Genomic DNA, 24,066 nt, shown 5'->3' with positions numbered 1-24,066 from the left:
ATCACATGGGGAAGCCCATTTTCTGGCATTCCCCACCGTGATATTGCTGGTATATTGCTAAAAGCAGCATAACACTAAAATTCACTCACTCACTCATTCTTCAGATGAGACATGTGACTAGCCCTGGCTTCTGCTACATCCTGTCCCTGTCCGGAGACTCAACACTGTCTGTCACTGTGTCCCCACAGACAGCACTCAGCTACAAAGAACCACACTACCAAACACTGGCTGGAGCAAGGCAGGTCAGGAACTTGGGATCCTTATTTTGGGATAATAATCTTCACCAGTGTGACATCTATTGTAATGTTTTAGCTTAGAAATGGAGGGTGACAGAGGTAGTCAACACTGCAAGCACTGCAAATGTTTTTTATGAATAAACCATCTTCACCTGTTGAATGTTTATTGTCCCCTACCGCAACATAGAATGAGGGACTATATATTAAGTGGTGACTCTATGTATGTACATATGTGCGTCTGTCCATACGTCCCAGGTTTTTTTTATTAACATGGCATCTCATGAACAGTTGTACCCATTTTTTTTCACATTTGGTAGCAGCCTACATTGGAGGATTACGCAGACACCAGTTCATTTGGGTGACCTTGACCTTATGTTTAAGGTCTCCATGACACTTAATAATAATATATTTATCACTTTTCAAGCTTATGTAGATGTGATATCTCATAAAACATTGCACCCACTGTCAGCAATTTTGTCAGCAGACTAAATTGGGTGATTATGCAGATTCCAGTCATTCCAGACATCTTGTATGTGACCAAAAAATAAAAAGTAGTAAATATGTTATCAATATTTTACGCTTCTTTAGCAGTGGGGGATATTAGAATAATTAGGCAAGCTTAAAGACCATTTTTGCTCAGAAATGAAAGGGCTATGATGTATTTAGAGGTCAGTGACCCAGAGGTGATCAACACCAAGGCAATGCTGAGGTCTTGTTAGATTGGACAATGTTACACATAGTGCAGTTTTTGTTACCATGATTCTTGGGGTTGAATTTCCATAAATGTACTTTTACCATGACAATACATGACAATAATGAGAAGTTAACCATCAGCAATTGTAATATTATACTATGAGATCACTGTAATGAACTGTTGATAACTTGATAACCGTCAAGGGAAAAACAACAAAATATGTTCTGCTGTACATGTGTAACACAGTGATATGTTTATAATGGACCTGGTTATACCGAACAGAGGAGAGTAACGAACTGGATTTTTTCTTTTCTGTAAATTTTACAAAAAATATATATAAAAAAACAAATATGTCACTTTGTGTATAGAATTAGTGGTCTCTGAGTTCAATGTAACCTTAGTTCTTGTCAAAATACACTCTAACCAAATTGTGTTATTTTTAACCATGATTCTCTGTAAAATTTGACAATACATCATTAAGAAATAATCACTCTCTCACTCTTGCTGTTTCCTGTAGATGGCCTCGGACAAGAGAGTGTCATTTGTTGCCAGAGTTCTTTACAAGAGACAGTTGAAGGTAGGCTAGAATTTCACTGTTTAAAAGAGGGAGCAGGGATGGATAGATACAGGCATTTTGATTGAGTCTTAACATGGCTGTTATGTTTCAGGATATGTCCAGAGCAAATGTACATGAAACCTGGTATGTGACCGACAGCAGTCTCTCATCTTCCTACTCAATGGTCACCTTGTCACCAGACTGTCACATCCCAGTATTAGCAGGCCAGTCGGCTGTCTTCACAGATACGTCAGTCACCAATGGTGAGCAAGTCTTAGTTATTTGAAAATGTTCTTAATTCAAATGAATTATTCCTTCATCGATTTTTGTAATTTGTGATACATTTTATATTCTGAGATACACCCTTAAGGCCAGACCCATTTTATTTCTTTCTTTCTTTTTTTTTCCTACTCAAAAAATAAAACCCTAATGACTTTATTGGCCAAAAATGTATACTTACTCCGAATTGCCAAAGGTAGAATACTTTTATCATTTCGAAGGACTATTACTTGGACTGGTGATTTTTTTTTTCTTTATTTTTCCCTCCTGCCTTTAGGTTATCTGAGGAAGAGAATTCACAAAACAACATAGAAATTGATTTTGTAGTTTGTCATATATATTTTATTCTGCTACACCTTCATTGATTTTTGTAATTTGTCACAGTTTTGTACTCTACATCAAGTGCTGTCTTACAGTGACACAGATTTACAACAAGAGGATCTAATCCACACTTTTAATTCATTAGGAATCACCCATGGGACACTAAATGAACATGGTCAGATGTCATGATGCTACAACAATTTATACTTTCTAACAGGAATTACAACATTTGTTTCAGGTAGTTTTCACTGTGATGCTTACTCTCGTATTATGGAGGAAGTGCCTGTCCATATTGAAAACAGCTGGATGAGAGAGACACTCAGCCACCTGGACTCACTGACAGTGTCCCTTCCAGAAATAACAAACAGTGTTAGGCCATGGAGCCTTGTTTCTGTACAAGGTAGGTGTCACCAATCTCAGTGTCGCTTCCAGAAATAACAGACAATGTTAGGACATAAGCCTTGTTTCTGTACAAGGTAGGTGTCATCAATGACAGTGTTGCTTCCAGAAGTAACAGACAGTGTTAGGCCATGGAGCCTTGTTTCTGTACAAGGTAGGTGACCTTACTGACAGTGTCACTTCCAGAAATAACAGTTTTTTGCAAAGGACCCTTGTGTCTGTTTACTAATTAGAATTGTCCTCAAATGAATATTTCAACATTTTCTGGTGTTACGTTAAATCATACAGATAAAGGCTTAGGCTATATGCTCGGTACCCCATCTGTGAGATAGTTTGTTCTGCATAACTGAGAACAGAGATTTTAAGAAGATAGATAACAGTGAACAATCTTTATTACTAGGGAGCAGGTTTTAGCAGGTTTTAAGATAACATCTTCTCTGTAGTGGTAAGTTGCCATGAGTCACAATGTACTCTGATCTAGTTGCATGGATGCCTTTGTATATTCTGTTTGAAACTATACATTACCCGTGTAAAGGGAGATATTTGATTTCTTTGTGTTTATTACCATGGTAGGGATTTATCCAGATCTGAGAAGAGACTTATATTCATCCTTATGGCTGCAAGATATAACAGCAGAAATTCCCAGATTGATATTTTTCAGAAATTATGATTAAATATCAGACTTTAGACAATACTGTGGGGTTTGTCCCAATTTGCCAGGAAGGGCACCTACGGATTTATTTGACACAAGCTTCTGCATTCTGCACACATAAAAATTGACAATGGACACAAAGAAAAATATTGGCATGTTCACAGGGATGCAGAAACTGTCCAATCAAGTAACAATAGGTTATCACTTACTTTGCTACCAGCTGAGTTTTGGTATCATCTGCAGTTTGATTACTGTAGCAATTTAAGTGATGATCATGATACACTATACTTTATCTTACCTTACACATAAAAGCTGTTTTCTGATTGGCTGGGTGCTCTATTATTTTCAGTGCACCCCACTTACAAGCGAGTAACATTTCTATGTACCCCACATGGAATGTCAAACTCATTTGATACTTCGTGGTAGTAATTCATTATCTCAAATAACATTGAATCATGTGTGATGTACAGACGTTTGTGATACTTTGCAAATGCAAATCCATGGAAGGGAGATAACTCTAAATATGTTTTTCTTGTCTGCAAAATCTAGCAGTGGCTACAAAAAGATTTGTACCCATACTTCATTCAAAATTAACATTGAGGTGTTCTGTAAGATAAATTTGTTGTTCACTGGTCCCTTGGGCCTATGGGTTGATGTTTGCTTATGTTATGTTATATGGGCAAACATCAAGGGTACATCAACCCATGTGCCCCTGACCAGTGAACAGCTTATAATTACAGTATAATAATAATATTTAAGTGTCTGGGTTCGCAAGTTTGTTGCCATGGAATCCCAATAATTAAGAGTCCAAGGTACCCTCAAGTGCAGGACTCGCGACAAATGCCTGAACACCTAGTAAGCAAGCTGCTACAAATCCTGAAGTGTGATTCCCTAATAGATGATGTTTGTGTGTTCCATGCAGCTTGTAAGATGGCTCTATATGACTCTACTTGCAGGTACAGTAGGCAGTGTCGATGAGGATGCAGCCTACACCTGGGAGGAATGTGATGGTTGTCATGGTGACCGGCTCATGCAGGACCGTGAGAGACCAGGGTAAGTCACTTGTATCATCCCACCTAATGATGCACAGCTGGTTCAAGTGTAGCAATTTTCTTAGTCTGTCTCAGTTTATGTGTAGATTGCATCAGTATGTTTTCAGCCCCATTTGGATTTCTTTTGTAGATACACACATATTTTTAATATTGCAACTTTTTGACTCCTACTTTAATGATTTACCTGTCAGTGTTTAAAGTAAAATTATTCTCTCTGTACACCCTTGAAAGTAACTGAACCAAAACTTTATAGAAACCCATTAAAAACAGCTAGAAAACCTAATTAACTGGCAAATAAGTTGTATTGTGGGAAATCCAAGTATTGTTTAACATGTTTTATGTGGTATTTTTGGCTAGAAAACCTGTCTCTAATCACCAGAATATCAATGATTTACCCCTTTGATATTTGAAAATTGCAGTGCTCGAAAACAAATTTGAAAAAACAGCATTGCAATATGCAAAGATTTTTGTACAAATATAATAATGTGAAGATCAGAATTTATTTGGAATATGTTTATGAATTGCAGAGAATCAAAATGTGTGAGCTGTGGCAAACAAGTTACCTCCCCTGTCATAAGAATGAAGTTGGAGGTGTACTTACATTCCAGTACTTTCAAAGGATCTGTTGTGAAAGTAGATGTATGTATAGTTGATGTTTTTTAAATGGTTTGGGGGTTTGCATTTTGGTTGATAGAGTTGAAGGATTATTGGAATGGACAACAAAGAAATGTAGTTTTGTGAGGACCCAGACAGGAGTATCCCAGCTCTATCGTCCAGTAACAACCGGGCAATTCAGTGATCAAAAAGAATGAATTCAAAATCTACATCTAAATGACACCTCAGAACACCAAAGATGGGTTTGATTCCCCTCCAGTTTGTGAAGACTATTTCTCATGTCCTGCATGACTTAACTGAAATATTGCTAAAAGTAGCATAAAAACCATACTCACACTCACACTCACACTCACACTCACACTCACACTCACACTCAATAAGCACTCATTACGACCTGTTGTACCTGTACCTGTTGATTCCCCATTGAGGTCAACAGCTGGAAAACATTCTTTATCAAAATGTAATATTACCCAATCATGTGTCACTAATTATGCGTATTTTCAGAATATACTGAGGAGAAAAAAGTTCAGGGAGCACAAGTGTTCATTATTTTTTTCCAAGGTTTCTTCACTGGCTTTTTGTCACACAGCTTTTGAAGAAACCTGGAAAAAAATAAAGGAACAATTGTGCTTTCATGTGATCCCTTAACTTTTTATCCTCAGAATATTTCAAGATGGTTGCTCTTGGCTCTGCTTTGGCTCAAAGTTGTATACTGAAAAAATAGAAGTATCGTTGTTTATTTGCTATGTGGTGAGGGGGCATTGAGGTAGCATAGTGGTTAAAGGGTTCACTCATCACACCAAAGATCCGGGTTCAATTCCTCTCATGGGTACAATGTGTGAAGCCCATTTCTATTGTTCCCTGCCATAATATTGCTGGAGTATTGCTATAAGTGACATAAAACCATATTCACTCACTTATGTGTGGATGTTTCTTTGCTTCAGTTGCAAAAGACCACCATAGAAAAACTTCTTCCAGCAGAGGAACAAAGAGATGAGGTAGGAACAGGGCTGGAAACCTGCGTCACCACATGTATTGTACCATGCTTTCTCTGGAGGGACATCTTTTGTCAAGAAGACCCAAACCAAAACCTACCATATATAATTCCTGTCCTCTTAAATAGACATAACTGTCACTATATAACTTTTTTGCAAGTTAATAAAGCTTGACAGATATATCAAACAGCCCCTAAAGTGGTGACTTTTGTTATTTCTTGTGTTTGGACTTTTTTACTTTTCTTGATTTCCATGGCAACAATATGAAAATTCCAAACATGGTAAATGGATTAACCAGGGGCTGATGTGGTGCTGTTTGCTTTTTAGGATTTTTTTTGTATGAACTTAGCTGAAATGGAGGTATGTTTTTTGTTTTCAGGAGCACAACTTGGAAATTATTCTATACCTTTAACAAAACTTGGCCGCATTATCAAACAGATGCCAGTGGAGTGCCCTTTTCTGTTTGTGGAGTTTGGGCATTTTTGTTTTAAATACATAAAATATTTTTTACTGTATGTTTTAAAAATCTGCAGTGAAAAATTCAGTCATCTCCTCTCTCTGCTTTCAGGGCTGTGATGTTGACTGTGTATTGAACAAGGAAGTGGGACCACTGAACTGCATTGTCAAGTCCGTCAAAACTAATGCTGACAAAGCAGAAGTCTTCTTGCAGGAGATCTCATGACAGTCATGTGTTCGAACAATGAACTCTCCCTCTCTACAGTCCTAGTGAAACAACCTGGATATTAGCATACAGTTTGTTTCCTGAAGTGGATGTATCCACAGAAGGGCCAAGTCCATCAGCATGTAATATGTTTCTTCTTTCAGTGGCATGTTTGGAAGTTAATGAATCAGGTAATGGCAAACCTTATGGCTGGACAACTTCTTTATTCAGATGATGCAACGTTTACTTGTTTGACAACAATACAAAGATCTGTATTGAAACATCATATCACGCAATATATTGTTATTATGACGTTATATGTTTTCCTCACATTACTCCTTCACGAAGTAAAGATTGATTCCTACAGTGGTTATCATATATAGCTTTATTCTTTAATGCTGAACTCATTTTATACCATAATTCCTTTTACAATTGCAGTGTTTTACCTTACTTTGGACACTGCAGTTATGATATACCCAAACTCTGCTATACCATGATAATGGTATATATGCTGAGTCCTTAATGCCATGGTAATGGTATACACCAACATTCTTATATACCATGGTTTGCTGCCGTATAGCTGGAATATTGCTGAATGCGGCATAAAACTAAACTCACTCACTCACTCATACCATGGTTATGGTATATACCATAATTCCTTCATTCAACGGTGTATCCCATTGCATGATGGGATATTGCGCATGATATCAGCCTCTGGATTGTCTAGTCCAGAGTTGAAAATTTACAGACCACTTTTAGATAGCTTAAGTAATGCTAAGTGCATCCTTAAAGGTCACATGCAACCTAAAACAACTTTGCAGATTTTGATACCTTTTGGTAAAAACTTACCCAAACAAATCATCAAAAATGCCAATTCAATCTATTAAGTTGAAAAAAAAGCGATGAAAAAAAGAGTTTAAATGATTCACTAATTTTCCCCCAGTTTCTGGGGGGAAATGTGGTTTTCACAACAATTCTCATAACGCATGCACAGTGAACAGGTTTGTGGAGAAACAGTATGCCTGCGCGGAGTAAGAGGTCGTGAGCAGTGGTCTAATCTTGGTTGTGTACACAAACAAGTAGATAATCTACCCCTTACATAACAAAATACGTGTTGATTGTGATAAGCAGACTCTGTCCCAGAATAAACTCAGTGTCTGGTTTACTCACACCTACATGTCTGCATACCTCCTAATGATAATATGCAGTGCACAACTTCAGTCACTGACCACATCCAATTTGAAATTAACACCTATCGGGCTTCTACTCCATATACAAAGAGCCGGCTTAGCATATCGGCAAATGAACCAGTGGCCAATGAAGAGGCTTCGTTACACTTGAGCACACAACCACCAGCTCTGACTGGGTTCGATATTGCGGCTGCTTCGTTTCAAGGGAGGTACACCCAAGTACAAAATATTGCACTTTTGTTTTTCGATTATACGTTTATAATTCTGTTTATTTGTTCTTTCATAATCAGCAGTGCATTTTATATATCATGAAGAAGTGATATCTATGTTTTAATTATGTTTGGTGTTTTGGTTGCATATGACCTTTAAACAAGAAACACCATACTATGATAATGATATGTACTTTAAACTCAGTCACAACTCGTGAGTGGTAGGGTAGTCTGTCTCACAGTCCTTGAACCGCATTATTTTGCCAACTGCCAAGCCTTCTCTGCAGTGCTAAAGCCTTAAATGAAGCAAGTCTAGATTTCCCTGGATTCAGGTCTTGTCTCCCAGGGGCTCCTTTTGAATTAAAATGGGTTAATTTGTTACTATCAAAATGATATATATTCAAAGACTAAGCCTTAGTCTATGGATGTGGGGTAGCCTTGTGGTTAATGTGTTGGTATGTACTTGTGAATCCTTTGTGTTGAAACGAGTTTAATTTTAAAACACATTTCAGGAAAGGGGAGCGGGGAGGTTTTGCTCGAGAGAAAAATAGTTTGTTCGGTCAGCGCTCCAAAAGCATTTTAGTCCTTGAAGGAAGGTGCTAAACTATTTTAACAACACCTTGCATCTGGAGTGATGTACGTATTTCACTTTTTCAAACCTATTAAGATAATTGTGCTACATTTTAAGGAACGGGAACAGTTATCTGCACCGGTCTTTCCACTCCACAACAAATTCTCCCATCTTGCCATGTGCCAGGTTAAACGATTTGATTTGCGTCTGTGCGGCCCTAAGGGAACGCATGTTTCTGAGGGCAGTTCAAAATTTCCGTTTACTAACTTCAGCGCCGTGTATTATCGTTTTCGTGAAGAGCAGTTCACTCAAACTCACCATAATGCTTTCCATGCACGTGCACTACATGCTCCTGAAGTTACGTGCACTTAGATATACACGTTACATGTATATGCACTGTCAAACACAACGGTTAAAAACGTTAACATTGCGAGACAGTACTTAACTTTAGCACAGAAATGGGAGGCAACAAGCATGGTTAATGGTGGAAGCTCATTACGACAGGTTGCAACAACTTTTCACAAGTCTGTTAGCGTGATATCCAGACTTTGGAATCTCTATAGAGCGACTGGTGACGTCAAAATGAGGCGTGGTCGGGGACGGAAAAAGAAAACCGATAACCGGACCCTGCGCCTTATTGTTCAAAATCAATACGGAATTCAGACGAAGAAGAAACGTCAGAATTTGTTGCGCGTACAGTGCGTAATCGTCTTAAATCGGCTGGTCTAAAAAGCCACCGTCCATTGGTTGGAATCAACATGATTGAGCAACATAAGCGCTTGAGACTGCTGTGGGCACGGAACCATGGAGGAAGAACCGTACGTCTATGGAGAAACACCATGTTTAGTGATGAGAGCAGGTACACACTAGACCATAATGACGGTCGAATACGAGTTTGGGGAACGTCACAGTGCCTGCACCATCTACCAGCATGATCGTTATGGAGGGGGCTCTGTTATTTTGTGGGGCGGGTTTACCTTTAACCACAAAACAGATCTTGTGCGTGTTGATGGCAGGATAACAGGTGTACGATGTCGTGACGAGATCTTGAACCCGATTGTGATCCCCTTTGCGCGTACAGCAGGTCGAATGTTCGAGTTCCAGCATGACAATGCCCGCCCTCACATCGCTCATGTTTGAGGGACTGCGGGCTGCAGGTGTCCGGGTGTTGCAATGGCCGACTAAAAGTCCTATCCTTAACCCCATCGAACATCTTTGGGATGTTCTTGGCCGCAATGTTCGGGGCAGACCTGTTCAACCCAACAATTTGGATGAACTTTTCGTGGCTCTCCAGGAAGAATGACGTAGAATTCCGATTGGTACCAGCCGTACAGTCATTCGCAGCATGCCACGACGATGCCAAGCAGTTCTCCAGAGACATGGGGGACACACCCGATGTTGATTTTCATCACTTGACATAAGCCTTTTCATCTGTGTGAGTATATTTCCGTCCATATATTTGTGGTGTAGCTTAGTTAAACTTTCGCCATAAAAGGCGACTCTGCTTGTCGTAAGAGGTGACTAACGGGATCGGGTGGTCAGGCTCGCTGACTTGTTGACGCATGTCATCGGTTTCCAATTGCGTAGACCGATGCTCATGTTGTTGGTCACTGGATTGTCTGGCCCAGACTCGAGTATGTACAGACCGCTGCCATATAGCTTTAATGTTGATGGGTGTTGATAAAACTAATCTCACTCACTCATTAGTTCAATCTTCAGTTAACCACTCATAACAATAGTGAAGTAGCATTCGTTTCAGTAATCGTTCCTCACGTGGAATGCCCAGGTCCGACCTGTCATTATTGTGCGGCGTTGGCAACTAACCAGCCGTCACATTAGTGATAAGGATTTGTGCTGCGTTTTGGAGCAATGTCAGGTCCACCATTCATAAAATCAAGAATGTTCAAAGATTAACACATTCTTTCTTTCAAGGACGCTCAGCATTCCCAGATAAACATGTCAAATCCGCTCCCTCTGACACAAGAAGATCATAAACACGATGATGCAGTCTTTCACTTGCCACCATAAGTGGTGTTTGGTTGTACTTTCCACCTCTCCTGTTGATGTTGAAAGTTTTCAAAGAGAGAAGATGTTTCACAATGGACAAATTTCCACCATAGCAAGCCAGTATCAAACAGTCTCTGTCGTCCACATCTGAAAACGTGAGATCAGCACCTTCAGACACCAGAAGATCAAAAACAGACACATTTCCATTTTCAGCAGCCAACATAACGGGGGTTTGACGTTTGTGTCCTCCGCGTCTGTTTACGTCGATATCTTTCAGAGAAAGGAGATGTTTGATGATAGACAGGTTGCCACCTTTACACGCCACCATGAGAATGTCCCGACTGTCGATGTCCGTTAGGGAAACGTCAGCACCCTCTGACACAAGGAGATGATAGACATCGTAGTGGCCTCGTCTAGCTGCCATCATCACAGGCGTCGCGGTGTTCCATCCACCTCTTTTGTTGATATCAAACAACTTGGTTGATAGAAGATGTTTAACTATATTCACATTCCCACTGGTACACGCCACCATTAAACAGCTTTTGTTATGACGTTGGGTACCTGTGAGATCAGCTCCCTCTGATACAAGGGCACCAAAAACATCAGAGTGTCCATTTTCTGCTGCAAACATAACGGCACTCATGTTATCGGGCCCTCCTTTGCTGTTGATATCAAAGATTTTCATGGCAAGAAGATGCTTCACGATAGACACGTTACCCCCTACGCATGCCAGCATCAACATATTTGTCTTGTAGTCATCTGTAAGTGTCAGATTAGCTCCCTCTGACACAAGAAGGCTATAAATACTGAAATGGCCTTCCATAACTGCAGCCATAAGTGGCGTCTCATTACTCAACCCTGATCTTCTGTTGATGTCGAATGTATTCAGTGACAGGATATGTTTCACTATGGACACATTACCCCCATAGCATGCCAGCATCAGACAGTCTCCTCTGTCACCAGACTTCGGAGAGACTTCAGCGCCTTCGGATAACAGATGTACATAGATGTCAAAGTGTCCATTTTCAGCTGCCATCATAATTGCTGTTTCATTATGCCATCCACCTTTTCTGTTGATGTCAAATATTTTCATAGAAAGCAAGTGTTTCAGTATTTGTACATTACCTCCTTTGCACGCCAACATCAGACAGTTCAGCTTGTATCTTAGCAAAGAGGACAGATCAGCTCCTCCTGAGATAAGAAGTTTAAACACATCGTAATTCCCTTTTTCGGCTGCAATCATGATTGGTGTCATACTATGAACTCCTCTTTTGTTGACGTCAAATTGTTTTAGTGTTAGGAGATGATTCACAATAGCTGGATTTCCTCCCTCACATGCCAGCATCAGACAGTCTACTTTGTCATCATCAACGAGCGAGATATCAGCTCCTTTGCGTACTAGAAGGTCATATACATCAAAATGTCCATTTTTAGCAGCAACCATAACTGGTGTTTCCTTATACAGTCCGCCTCTTGTGTTGATATCAAACACGCCCAGTGATAACAGATATTTCACAGTCGACACGTGACCATGACGACTAGCAAGGAGGAGACTGTTCCAACCATTTCTGTTACTGAGAGTCACGTCTGCACCTCTCGATATCAGCAGTTTCAAGATACCATCATAACCAGACTCTGCACTTATTCCTGCTGCAGTGTTTCCCACCCAGTCAGCGGCATTGGTCATACCAGGAGACACTTCCAGGATAACTTCAGTTATATCCTTACTCCCCGATTTACAGGCGTAATGAAGACAAGTCATACCATCACAATCAACTAGAGAAATATTTGCCTGTTCTTGTAGCAGGAAATTAAAAACATCAAGATGTCCTGACTCAGCAGCAATCAAGAGAAGTGTTTTGCTCTTGGATGATTTAAAGTTGACATCAAATTTCCTCTCTTGCTTAAGTAAAGATGTAATTTGTTTTAGTTTATACAGATCCCCACATTCAATGCAAGTTATTGCACAGTAATACAGATCTTGTCCGCGTTTTATTGAGTCTTTCCTGAACAAATTCTTTATTCGATTTAAGTAGATCAATTTCTTTCTGCACATGATTTCCAAAGTGCTGTTAAACAGTGCATTATTGTGTGTCAGTGACGTCCAATACAGAAAACACTTCCCAAAGGTTTTGTCTGTCTGTTGCGCTATCCTTGTCAAGTCATCACCTAACTGAGCCACAAGGGAGGAGGCAATGGTGTCGTTACTGAGTGCAGGATGTGTTACTGTCCACTTGAAACATCTGTGTCGGATACCTTCAGCAAGTCTATCCACGACACTTTTATATAGAGCAGGGCTGATGTAAATCATGTTTGTGGCATCATCTGTAGTTGATGTCTGAAGCGTCTTCTTCAGCCTCACCCGCTCATTCAGGAACTTCAGAGAGCAGTACTGCAGCAACAGCACCAGATTCAGGTGACTTAGAGCACATGCTGCGGCATCATACACCGACGGGTGAGAGAAGTAAGCGAGGTGGTCCTCGACTATACAATATGTTCCAGCAAAGTTTTCAATCTCTTTACAAACGTTGGTTCGTGTACAGGATGGTACTATTTCTTTCACCACATGGAACAGGTCAGTACCTTTTCCTCCTGTTGCCGTCTGAAGTGTGACAAGGTTGAGATTCCCTTCACAAAGAATGAAGAGTATGAGAGCTGCAGATCTGTTGCTGTCTTCTCGGATGATGGTGTCAAGGTCACCTCTCAAGCAGGTCACAGGGTTCTGGAAGAAGTCAACGCTATGCATCTGAAACACGGGGTTGGGGAAAAACAGGCTACAGGTTAGAGGAAACCCAAACTGGCTATTTTGTGAATGAATGATTGCTTTGATGTCCTCATCAGACATATCACAATTTTGAGCTTTCTTCTTAAAAGACACTAAGAGTAGTCTCTTTTCATCGGGGGTCAGAAAATCTTTAGTCAAGTCTATAACGGTCTCTGTGCTGAAGAGATTTATCTTGTATTGGTGGAATTTGGAACACCCCTCATTCCAGTTGTAGGATCTCGATGTGAAAATGAAACGAAGTTTGAATGTATGGCTAGAACTCGTATCCACAGATTCTTGGTCTTCCATGGGTTCTTTCTTCTTCTTTCTCCTCTTCTCACCGTGCTTCCCGTCTGGGGCAGTCAAACTGTCAGCGAGGACCCTCAAAACTCTGTTTATTTTCTCGAGGTTTACTGGAAATGTGACACAGCCGAATATGTCATCAAATATGATCATCATGTCAGATCGTCGTTCAGTGATTGTATCAACTTCAAAATGTTCGATGTTTTCCACAAACAATGTTTCATACTTTTGATTACGATATTCTTCACACAGCATCAGTGCAATGCTGGTCTTCCCATCTCCGGGAGCTCCGCATATGCTGACATGACCATGTTTGTCAAGCACATGCCTTGTTGTCTCTAGCGTATGGACGTTAACGAATACCTCCTTCAATGCCTGAACACGATTCCAGATACTCTCTACAAGTATAAACAAAAATATAATAAAATATTAACTATTAGGCACCAGCCATTTTAAATGGGGAGAGAGAAGATAATTGAAGGAAACAATTATTGCTACATAAAAACAAACAAACAAACAAACAAACAAACATGCCATCCGCCCTATTCCCAACCCTAGTTCGAAAATCAAGTGTTCAGTCCATTAGGAGGTCAATGTAAACTAGAATGACTTCCTCAGGCACGAATCAGATTTTATAAATGTTTACTAAATGCTTAAAATATTTCACTTTCAGTTTATATTTACCTCCAGCACAAAGCCAAGAGGGATTGTAATCTAGCATCGGTATATGAACTGCACGATACTTTAGAAAGAACAAGACCTCAATACATGTGTAATTCTTTTTCTTGATCATTATGTAATTGATGATGCATATACGAGAGGTGGTTGATAAGATCTGAGCCTCGTTTGGGAAGACTCGACCCGAGGGCATTAAAGGTATTCATTGATACTCTTATGATGGAGGGATGTTATCCATCAGTTTGTTGTCCAAAATATTCTCGACTGCTTCTGTGATGTCATCGTTCCAAACGAAACGGGTTCATGCTAAAGCTTACTTCACATTAACATCAGAAATAGTGTTGAATGAATCGGACACACCCGATATATAACCAGACTAGTCCATTGTCCTGGTGGAAGTACACCATTTCTAAGTTTCTCAATAGGACAGCAAGATATGCTCTGCAATTGTTTGGTCGCCTCTTGAAAGACCGTCTACCAAAAGGTCACTCTAGGTATCCCAATAACAAACTTGACATATTCCTCCCAGCTGATGGGACAGTCTTGGAAATGTCAAATCCACCCAATGTTGCTAGAACCTGCTCAACTTATGCTACACCCATAGGGCCGGTAACTCGCGCTGCTTATTTCACTGAGTTGGTTCTTGGCTCCCTTTGCGTGCGCCAACTTGCGATATCGGAGACGGGGCCAAGTGACAACCATGAAACCATTCGAAATGGTATTAAACGTTGTTTGTCGCCGGAAGTACTAAGGTCTCGCAAAGTGCCCTAGCCTAATGACGGGCCCATTAGCCACAAATGTTTCCAAGAAACGTTCTCAAAACAAAGCTAGATTGTCACCGGTCATCTGGTTTGGTTTGATCAGCTGTCAGAAGCCTTTTTACGCCTCTTTACGGTGAGGATGGGTCTGCTTTAGTGTTTTGTTTGTTCGGCTTTTTTTTCTGCAAAGACTCAAATGTGGCCATTGTCAAAGGTCAATGACCCTTGCATATACTAATGACTTATCACAATGAAGACATTTGCTCAACTAACTCTAGATTTTGTGCATATTCGTGCACCTCAGTGACATCACAGACAGCGTTATTTCATTATTAGGCAATTTGGTTCCAGTGAGGTTCAGAACGTATCAATCAACCCTCGTACTTGGTTTCACTGTGCTTGGTAATAAAATTGTCTTACCTTGCGAGAGACACCCTTTACAGGTGACGTCCCCGAACGAGAGTGAGACATTACGTGAGTTGGAGAAGTCGAAGCATGACAGATGAGCTGCAACAGAACGAGTGATTGATTGAGCGAGTTATTGATGTATCCTTTATATATCTTCCGTTGCGCTGTTTGATTCCCAAAATGGGTGTCTAATGTGTGACATACAGCACCAAAAAACTAATTAATCATAAAACATGATTCAGAGCATTCAGTTCTTTTGGTTTGCTTGTTTGAACACATTTTATTCAAGAACTGGGAACAATTTGGGCAACTTATTACCGCCAGCTCCCATCTGAAACATGAACAATAATGAATGGATAACAAAAAATTAAGACATACTATTGATTAATCGAAGCCCTTACTTCGTACAACGTACGTATACACACGACTAATGACACTTTCATTAACAGTATTTGGCACTAAACTGGCAGAGCAGGGTTGCCGTAAAGAATGGTATCAATCTCTAAGTGAACTTCTGATAGTTCAAAGTCTGCTTCAAATCAAATTTTGCACATTTAAAAAAGAAACGCCTCCACCGGAGCACCACAATGTCTTTGGTTTATAAGCATATGCCAGTGAATTCCTAATTTGACACCGAGCGTCTGTCCACAAGTGGCGCCTATCACAGACTCATTAAATGCTAGTCAAATGTTAAGCCGAAATTTCGCCACAAAAACACACGATTGAAGTCAGGGTATTGAATAGCATCAGACAGTCACCGATGCGTCAAATTTGAAAAATGGCTTGGGTCGCGTGTCGACCCGTGAAGATCCGGGTTAGAATTGGCCTTCAGCATGTGAGAAGCTGACTAAGAGGACCGGGTGGTCAGGCTGCCTGACTTGGTTGACACATGTCATCGTATCGTGCTGTTGATCACTGGATTGTCGATTATTTTACAGACTGCCGCCATAAAGCTGGAATATTGCTGAGTGTGGCATAAAACTAAACTCAATCACTCAGTCTTCCGCATGTCTATTATGAAATACACACATACAAAGACACTGCATGACTTCTGTAGAATTGAGCAAAACAAAGTCTGAGCAAAAGTCACATGACACTCTTTGAAATCTTTGAAAAATAAAGATTGATATTTTGCTGTTACATGTAAGGATAGGGCGGATTCAAGCGTCTTTTAATAGCCCATTTTCCGCTTCACGAGATCACCCGAGAATCTCGCCGTTTTTACGTAGCAACCGTTACCAAAGACGCCCAGAAGGCAAATGGCAGTAGTAAGGAAACTGGCTGTAAACCAAAACCATACGTGCTTGTTTACAACCTAGACATAGCAGGTATCCCGAACAATATTGGATATTCGAGGAAACCTTAAAGCACAGCAATTATGAGATTCTGTGTCATTACAGTGTACCAAGAACAGTTTTAATTTGCCGTATTTTTTATGTAATCACCTGTTGGAGAAGCCAACTGCAGCGTCCCTTCATTCACACTTGATTGTACATCGCCGGTAGAAGTACTGGACACAGAAACATCATTGGGCTGGTTCGGATGCGTTTCCATCCTGTCCTGGAAATAGAGAGTGAGTTTTAAGGAGCTTTTAGCAGTATTCCAGCAATATCACAGTGAGGAACACCAGAAATGGGCTTCACACATTGTACCCATGTGGGAAATCGAACCCGGATCTTCGGCGTGATGAGCGAACGCGTTACCCACTAGGCTACCCCACCGCGACATTGTCCCTCTTGTCTCACTGCTGCATTGACTTTGATAATCCAGTATTTCGCAGACAATTATTTGGAAGTACAAAGTTTCTGCCTGAATGGATTCACGATGGATGTGACATTTCGGTCCTGACTCATGAGATTTCTTTGGTAGAATCACTTGCTCTTCTAGTCGTCTACCCACTGTAATTATACCATCTTCTACAAATGGATCAAGATTGGAGATTGGACTACCTTATCTCAGATTAAGTCCTTTGTTTAGGAAAGTTTTTCACGCTCACATGGTAAGTTCTACTGTTAATCAAACCTACTTCTGGACAGACAGCATGTCAGTTTTAAGATATATCGCCAATGATTCAAAGCGATTCCACACCCTTGTAGCAAACAGGTTATCCGTGATTCAAGAATGGTCGGTCCAGTCACAATGGAAGTATGTGGATACTCAAAACAATCCCGCAGATGACGCTTCTCGAGGACTGTTAATAGATGCATTTCTGAAAGACACTAGATGGACCAGAGTTCTTATGAGACAATGAAGAAATGTGGCCTCAAACAGGCACAGATTTCAACTGACATTCCACGGAAAGACGTGGAATTCGGGTAAGTTGCCCGGATCAACCAGATTTACTGTACAACAAGCCAGGTAGACCACCTTCTCAGTCGTTATTCGGACTGGTTTGCTCCCAAGAGGGCTATTGCATAAGTACTCGGGAAACGGGAAGCACTCCTAGATTAGCGTGAAAAGATGAAATCAGGTTTAACAAGAAGGAGACCTATGGTGTTAACAGTACAAGAGTTGGAAGAATCGGAGAAAGAAAAAGTTTACCTGAACTACGGTATACCCCGTGCGTCGGTCCTGGAGAGTTAGGATGTGCGGGAGGTACAGTGTCAGTACCCTTGGAACTTTACCGTAGTTCCTCCAGCAACCACAAGACCATGATCTTCGTTTGATAGTTTCATTAACACTGTGTTGCTGGTCAACCCACTCTATGATCACAATATAAGGCTCCTTAAGGCTTCAGTCTTAAGCAATTACTGGTGCTTCAAGACGGGCCCTAGTGATCAGAGCGTCGAGAGTTGGACGCACAAGTCTGCCACTCGTAAGCTTTGCTACACCTTAAGACCGGATTCCTACCTCACAGCCAACACCCTTTACCCTTTTTTACCATTTGTCAATAACCCATCACCCTGACTATCTATTTCTCTCCCTGCTTCTATTTCGTATCCCCGGTACCATATTTGTATGACTGTGGGGTGGATTCCAAGAAGCTCAGTTTCTCATCCTAAACCATATATGGCTCGTAGAATGCCAAGAACTGGTACTTAGGTATCCGGATACGTTGCTACATCTTGCTATCGCAGCAGTTTTGCGTGTACCTAAGCTATCAGTCACCTCACCTTGCCCAATCAAGTTCCAACGACCTACTTTTATGAAGATAAAAATGGCACAAAGCTCCGACCTCGCTCCCCATCACCAGTACGGGACATGTAAACAGTTTATCAAGGCTTAATAAGTCTACTTACGAGAAAACGCCATCAAAACCCACTTCATCACTATTTTTAATCCTGTCATAGTTATTATTAAATTCTGTCATATTTTGCCTACCATCAAATCTTAATCACCTCGATTATTTATATCAGTTTAATATCTATTATTACAATGGACATCATAATTTCATGCCTATAATATAAGAATTGGGAGAATCAGAGAAAGAAATCTGTATATTAAAGGTGGATTCCGTTTGACAAAATGGATAAGTAATAGCAGAGCTGTGATAAACCCAATCCCAGAAGAGGATCGAGCCAAAGAAGTTAAAGACATGGACATTGAAGATCGATCCTAGTCTTGATCGATCTACAAAACTAAGACAAGGGTATCAACCAAATCAGCAAAGTTTCACACAGCATTCTCAGCAACGAGTAGGATGGAGGATACGACCTTGAAATAGACATACAGTATCCTGCAGGAAACGGCCATACCATGACTCGTCGAACTGGATTTTCTGGTCCATCGGTATTTGATAGTTAGTTTAGAGGCCGTTGTCAACATGCCAGGTCCACTGCTTTGTGGCGCCGGGCTACAAATGCTTCTTTAAGCAAATTGTGCTACCTGCAAAACAGGACAAGCTTACCCTTTCCAGGAACCCATCTTTGAAGATCCGGGTTAGAATTAATCCTCAGCATCCCATGTTTGTCGTAAGAGGTGACTAACGGGATCGGGTGGTCAGGCTCGTTGACTTATTGACACATGTCATTGTATCCCAGTTGCATAGATCGATGCTCATGTTGTTGATCACAGGGTTGTCTGGTCAAGACTTGATTATTTACAGACCGCCGCCATATAGAGAGTTTATTACTGAAGCACAGGCTACTGAAGACTACGAATAAAAATGTATATTACACATATTAAATAAAGGAACGAAACTACAACTTTCACAGAAACATAAACGTATGACTTCCAACGGAAACGATGGAGACTGACATAGACAATGTTAATCGAAAGAAGTATCTTCCTCGATCATACGGCCGTCATATCTGCGGATATGAAACTACATATGATGATATGAAACTACATATGATGATCGGAAACTACATATGATGATATGAAATTTTGAGTTTGCTTTTACGCCGCTTTTAGCAATATTCCAGCGATATCACGGCGGGAGACACCAGAAAATGGGCCTCACACATTGTACCCATGTGGGGAATCGAATCCGGGTCTTCGGCGTGACGAGCGAACGCTTTAACCACTAGGCTACCCCACCGCCCCCGATGATATGAAACCTCTCAGGAGTGGTTTTGTTCTCCTTTTGGCTTTTTTTTAAAATTCAGAGCAATGGATTGTAAAATGGAATATATTTGTGATAAAAAACGTGTGACTGGAATCATACCATACAAAGCTCATCTACAGTGTTCCCCACAACCTAGTGTCCCTTTCTATTTGCTCGCTTCCTTATCTATGCACTGTCAGCCTGCGTTACCACGAGATGGGAATTATGTTGAATTGTCGAGTGTTCCGTTGTTGCATGCCGTACTTGTTTCTTTAGAGAGCATTATTTCCGATTTACACCAACAATAGTCTGAACAATAGCCTACAAACACATTCGCGAATTAAATGAAAATACATTAAGTTTCTTCCCTTAGCCATTTGTCTGCAGTTCAAACATATTTTCAATACAGTCTGTTATTTCTTTGGGGCGGTTGGGTAGCCTAGTGGGTAAAGCATTCGCTCTTCATGTTGAAGACCCGGGTTCGATTTGCAACAACGGTACCATGTGTAAAATCCATTTCTGGTGTGATATGGCTGGAATATTGCTAAAACCAACGTAAAACTAAAGTCACTCATTCACGATTATGTCTTTTTAGTTACATAGTAATCATGGTGATATTTGGTAGGAGAACTTAATAACATTAATAACATTCAGTTATTCTATTCTGGAAACTGTTGGATAGGTATGTTGGACTGGTCAAAGAAGTAAGAAGTACACGATATGAAATCCATGTACGACCCTCTCTAATCTCTCATGAGTGGCTCCTCGTGTTCCGTGTGTTATCCATATAAAATTCTATAATACTAAAAGAAGCAAGTCTAGAATTCGCCAGGTTCCCACTCGTGACTTCGGCTCTAATTAAATGGGTTCACTTGTTACTACTGAAATTTTCACACACACACACACAAACACACACGCACACTCACTCACTCACTCACTCACTCACACACTCTCTCTCTCTCACACACACACACTCACACTCACACACACACACACACACACACACACACACACACACACACACACACTGTACATCGACACTGGTCATTCACTGTCCTTTTTTTTCTTTCCAAAAAGACTCTTATATCACGTATAATACTGTGGATATAAACAAACGGTGACAAGATTACTAGAATTTAGTAATTTGCTTGTGATGTCCGTACATTTTGGCTGTGTATTTCGTTAAGAAATAAAATCTTGTGAGTTCCTCCTGAATCAATTCAAAATTTCGGGTTTTTTACAGATTTATTTTTCAAAAAAAATATTTTGCATACCATTAACACAAGACTTATTGGTCCACAGCTGGGTAGCAGAGAGCCAGGAAGTATATCTTTATTGTTAGCTTCAATGGATAAATCCGCTTTCTGGCTGACCCATTTTTACTGTTGGTACAACTTGTGTTGTGAGTATACTACACATAGCGTTCATCGTTGTACAAAACTAATCTAAATAGCTATAGTAGATCACAATTTAAAAAAGAAACTTTAGAAAAGAAAACTGATTTTGTACACTCACAGTTTGTCGTGGTTTAAGCTCCCAATGCTGTAAGGGGACCTAAGTCATTTTACCTATCTGCATGGCTTGCTCCAGTTTAACCTCATTACAAAAGGATGTCATGCATATCACGTGACTGTTGTGCAGAAGCCATCCAAGAGACAGACTTGGAGTGTCCTCGCACAATAAGGATATGCAGAGTTGTGTCCCTTGCGTACGCCAGCAGTCTACGTCTGTGTTAGCACCTTTGTAGCATGCCAGAACATGGGATGTCACCAAAATGGTAAACGTCTGAGATAAGCATTACACTGGGATTTCCTCCCTCATTAAGCAGACATGCCGTGATATAACTGGAATAGTGTTCAAACTGGCATAAAACACACGCTCAACTCATCAGCGTCGCTGCACATACAAGTTATGCAATCTTCACTGGGTGGTGGGGCGGTTTTGAGCCTTGTGGAAGCCGTAGGATGATCGTCACTAGCATATAGACCTACGACTGACGTAGCACTACGATCGCTCTGAGGGTCGGGACCCAGGGCCCAGATTTTCGAAGCTCTTTTAACTAGAACAGTCGTATCTTAATGTTAATGTATGGCAATTACGACTATCTTAGCCCTAAGACAGCTTCGAAAATCTGGGCCCCGGGTTCGATTCCCTCCATGGGTACAATGTGTGAAGCCCATTTCTGATGTTCACAGTCGGATATTGCTAAAGCCCGATTCACTCTTTAGTCGGTGGAATAGGTTAAACGCGCTTTTTTCAGACTTTAAGTCACATTCTGACATCTGAATATGAACAGAAAGGCCTAAAGTGTGCACTTTGTAGACACTTACCTCCTTAGGAGTCAAACTTAAAAGGGTGAGTGAGTGAGTGAGTTTAGTTTTACGCCGCACTCAGCAGTATTCCAGCTATAAGGCGGCGGTCTGTAAATAATCGGATCAAATAATAGTGATCAACAACATGAGCATCGATCTGCACAGTTGGGAACCGATGACATGTGTCAACCAAGTCAGCGAGCCTGACCACCTGATCCCGTTAGTCGACAAGCATAGTCGCCTTTATGGCAAGCACAAACTTAAGAGGGGTCCGAAAACACCGACATATTTCATGCAATCAAAACATGACACGTGGATAAGAGAATAAATAATTCCTCATCAATGATCGAAATACGCCTTATAATCTTGTTGGAAAATGCGGTGTTTCAATATTTCAAGATTAACGCTTATTGTAGTAACATATGCAATATGAATATATTATATACTATATATCATTTTAAATCCATTTAAACTGGAAACGGAAGAAATGCTTTGTGATGCGATGAAAATAGGTCCTGCGCCTATTTGTCATTGGAAAACGCATGGGAATTCCTTTGATGACGTAATATATTCACAAGTGGTCAATTGCGTGTTTCCCCACCTCGTGGCTCCAATCAGGCATATACGCTCTTCTCTTTTTTTATAATTGATATTACCGCGTTTCTTTCTGTCATAGTCTGAAAGTTGTTGAAATGATTTAGTCTATGGCATTTCGATACATTTAGTGAATAAATAAATTAGCATCCAAAAGAAACGCCACGAAAATGAAAATGATTGTAAATTGTCAAAATAATTCTCAATCTGTTTGAAAATAGTTAAAAACACATCTCTCGAACACAACATGTCTATTTCGTATTTTGTGGGGAAAACACCTACAGAATTTACACGCGCGCATAAAACTGAAATTCTGCACAAAATTATCCTATCAGTTAAAGCAGGATACAAAAGCTAACCAGGTTTACTCTTGTTCGTCATTTTAACCAGGAACAACCAGGAACATGCCTCGTTTAACACCAGAGCAGAGGGAGAGAGCAATCCGCGTGTTGCAGATGGACCAGACATAAGAGCATGTGGCTAGGACTGTCACATACCAAAGTAACCACAACAGAAGAATAGTTTGTTTTGCAAAACTTTATTCCTCCCCTTAAGATATAAGTAACCCCAATACCTATACTAAACTAATTCTACAGGTGCAAATACAACTAACTAATCTAATTACCTAACCTAGCTACATATACAGTTCTGTCTACCACTTAAATTGCTAAAGTTCTAATACTACTACTACTACTACTAACTACACTAAAATCCTAATACCCTCACTAATATAGATAATGATTACATATAATCCCAATCAGAAACTAAACAATCGAACTAAATAACAATAAAGGAATTAGCCACTCAGAGAGAACACTTTCTCTTTACAATGTAATCAGAATGTCAGTGCACTGTGGTTCCACTTGGTGACGTCATGGTATTTGTGTGGTATCCCTCACACCCAGGCGATGGTTTCCCTCACGGAGTTTAAGGGGCCTGTGTAATGGTTGATGGCTGTGCCATCCACATCTCACATTACTAGGAGATACATGCTCCTTGTACAACAGGGAAGACTCTTGTCTGTCTCCTTACAGGCGGAGATAATACCCCTCTCCTTACTTTAAGGATAACCGGCCAGTTCCGGGACACTACAATACAATATAAGTAACTACAGTTACTCAGTAAGACATGTGTCAATGTCTTATACTTTATTCATGTACTTTACTCCGATTTACATATTTGAAAGTGGAACAGTTTTTGTGGAACGATAACATTCAAATTTTGAATGGCTTTGTGGCTATATAGTGTTACAATATGCACATATATCTAGAAATACTACATCAGTAAAACAATTTCTTGCTACATCTACTCAATCAATAAATACAA

General features: G+C 40.3%; 2 protein-coding genes across 2 annotated transcripts in view; one reads left to right on the top strand and one right to left on the bottom strand.

Annotated features, from left to right (window-relative positions):
- LOC137257796 (DNA repair-scaffolding protein-like) overlaps positions 1–7,359 on the top strand; it is a 32,313-nt gene extending 24,954 nt beyond the window's left edge. Inside the window, exons 12-19 of the mRNA XM_067795235.1 lie at positions 105–242; positions 1,448–1,507; positions 1,599–1,749; positions 2,325–2,486; positions 4,094–4,190; positions 4,717–4,828; positions 5,749–5,802; positions 6,368–7,359. Coding sequence (XP_067651336.1) covers positions 105–242; positions 1,448–1,507; positions 1,599–1,749; positions 2,325–2,486; positions 4,094–4,190; positions 4,717–4,828; positions 5,749–5,802; positions 6,368–6,481 — 888 coding nt within the window. The 3' untranslated portion in view covers positions 6,482–7,359. The remainder of the gene's footprint in view (positions 1–104; positions 243–1,447; positions 1,508–1,598; positions 1,750–2,324; positions 2,487–4,093; positions 4,191–4,716; positions 4,829–5,748; positions 5,803–6,367) is intronic.
- A 973-nt stretch (positions 7,360–8,332) lies between these two features.
- LOC137257795 (ankyrin-1-like) lies at positions 8,333–21,427 on the bottom strand. Its single transcript, XM_067795234.1, has 4 exons — positions 21,350–21,427; positions 16,794–16,908; positions 15,361–15,447; positions 8,333–13,902 (listed from the first exon to the last, which is right to left on the bottom strand). The coding sequence occupies exons 2-4, from the start codon at positions 16,900–16,902 to the stop codon at positions 10,358–10,360; spliced, it is 3,741 nt and encodes a 1,246-aa protein (XP_067651335.1). The 5' UTR covers positions 16,903–16,908; positions 21,350–21,427; the 3' UTR covers positions 8,333–10,357.
- Between the last annotated feature and the right edge of the window lie 2,639 nt (positions 21,428–24,066).

This window comes from Haliotis asinina, chromosome 12 (genome assembly GCF_037392515.1).
Source record: "Haliotis asinina isolate JCU_RB_2024 chromosome 12, JCU_Hal_asi_v2, whole genome shotgun sequence".
NCBI lineage: Eukaryota > Metazoa > Mollusca > Gastropoda > Lepetellida > Haliotidae > Haliotis > Haliotis asinina.
The sequence above is the reverse complement of the archived record's forward strand: the minus strand, read 5'-3'. Positions and strand labels throughout refer to the sequence as shown.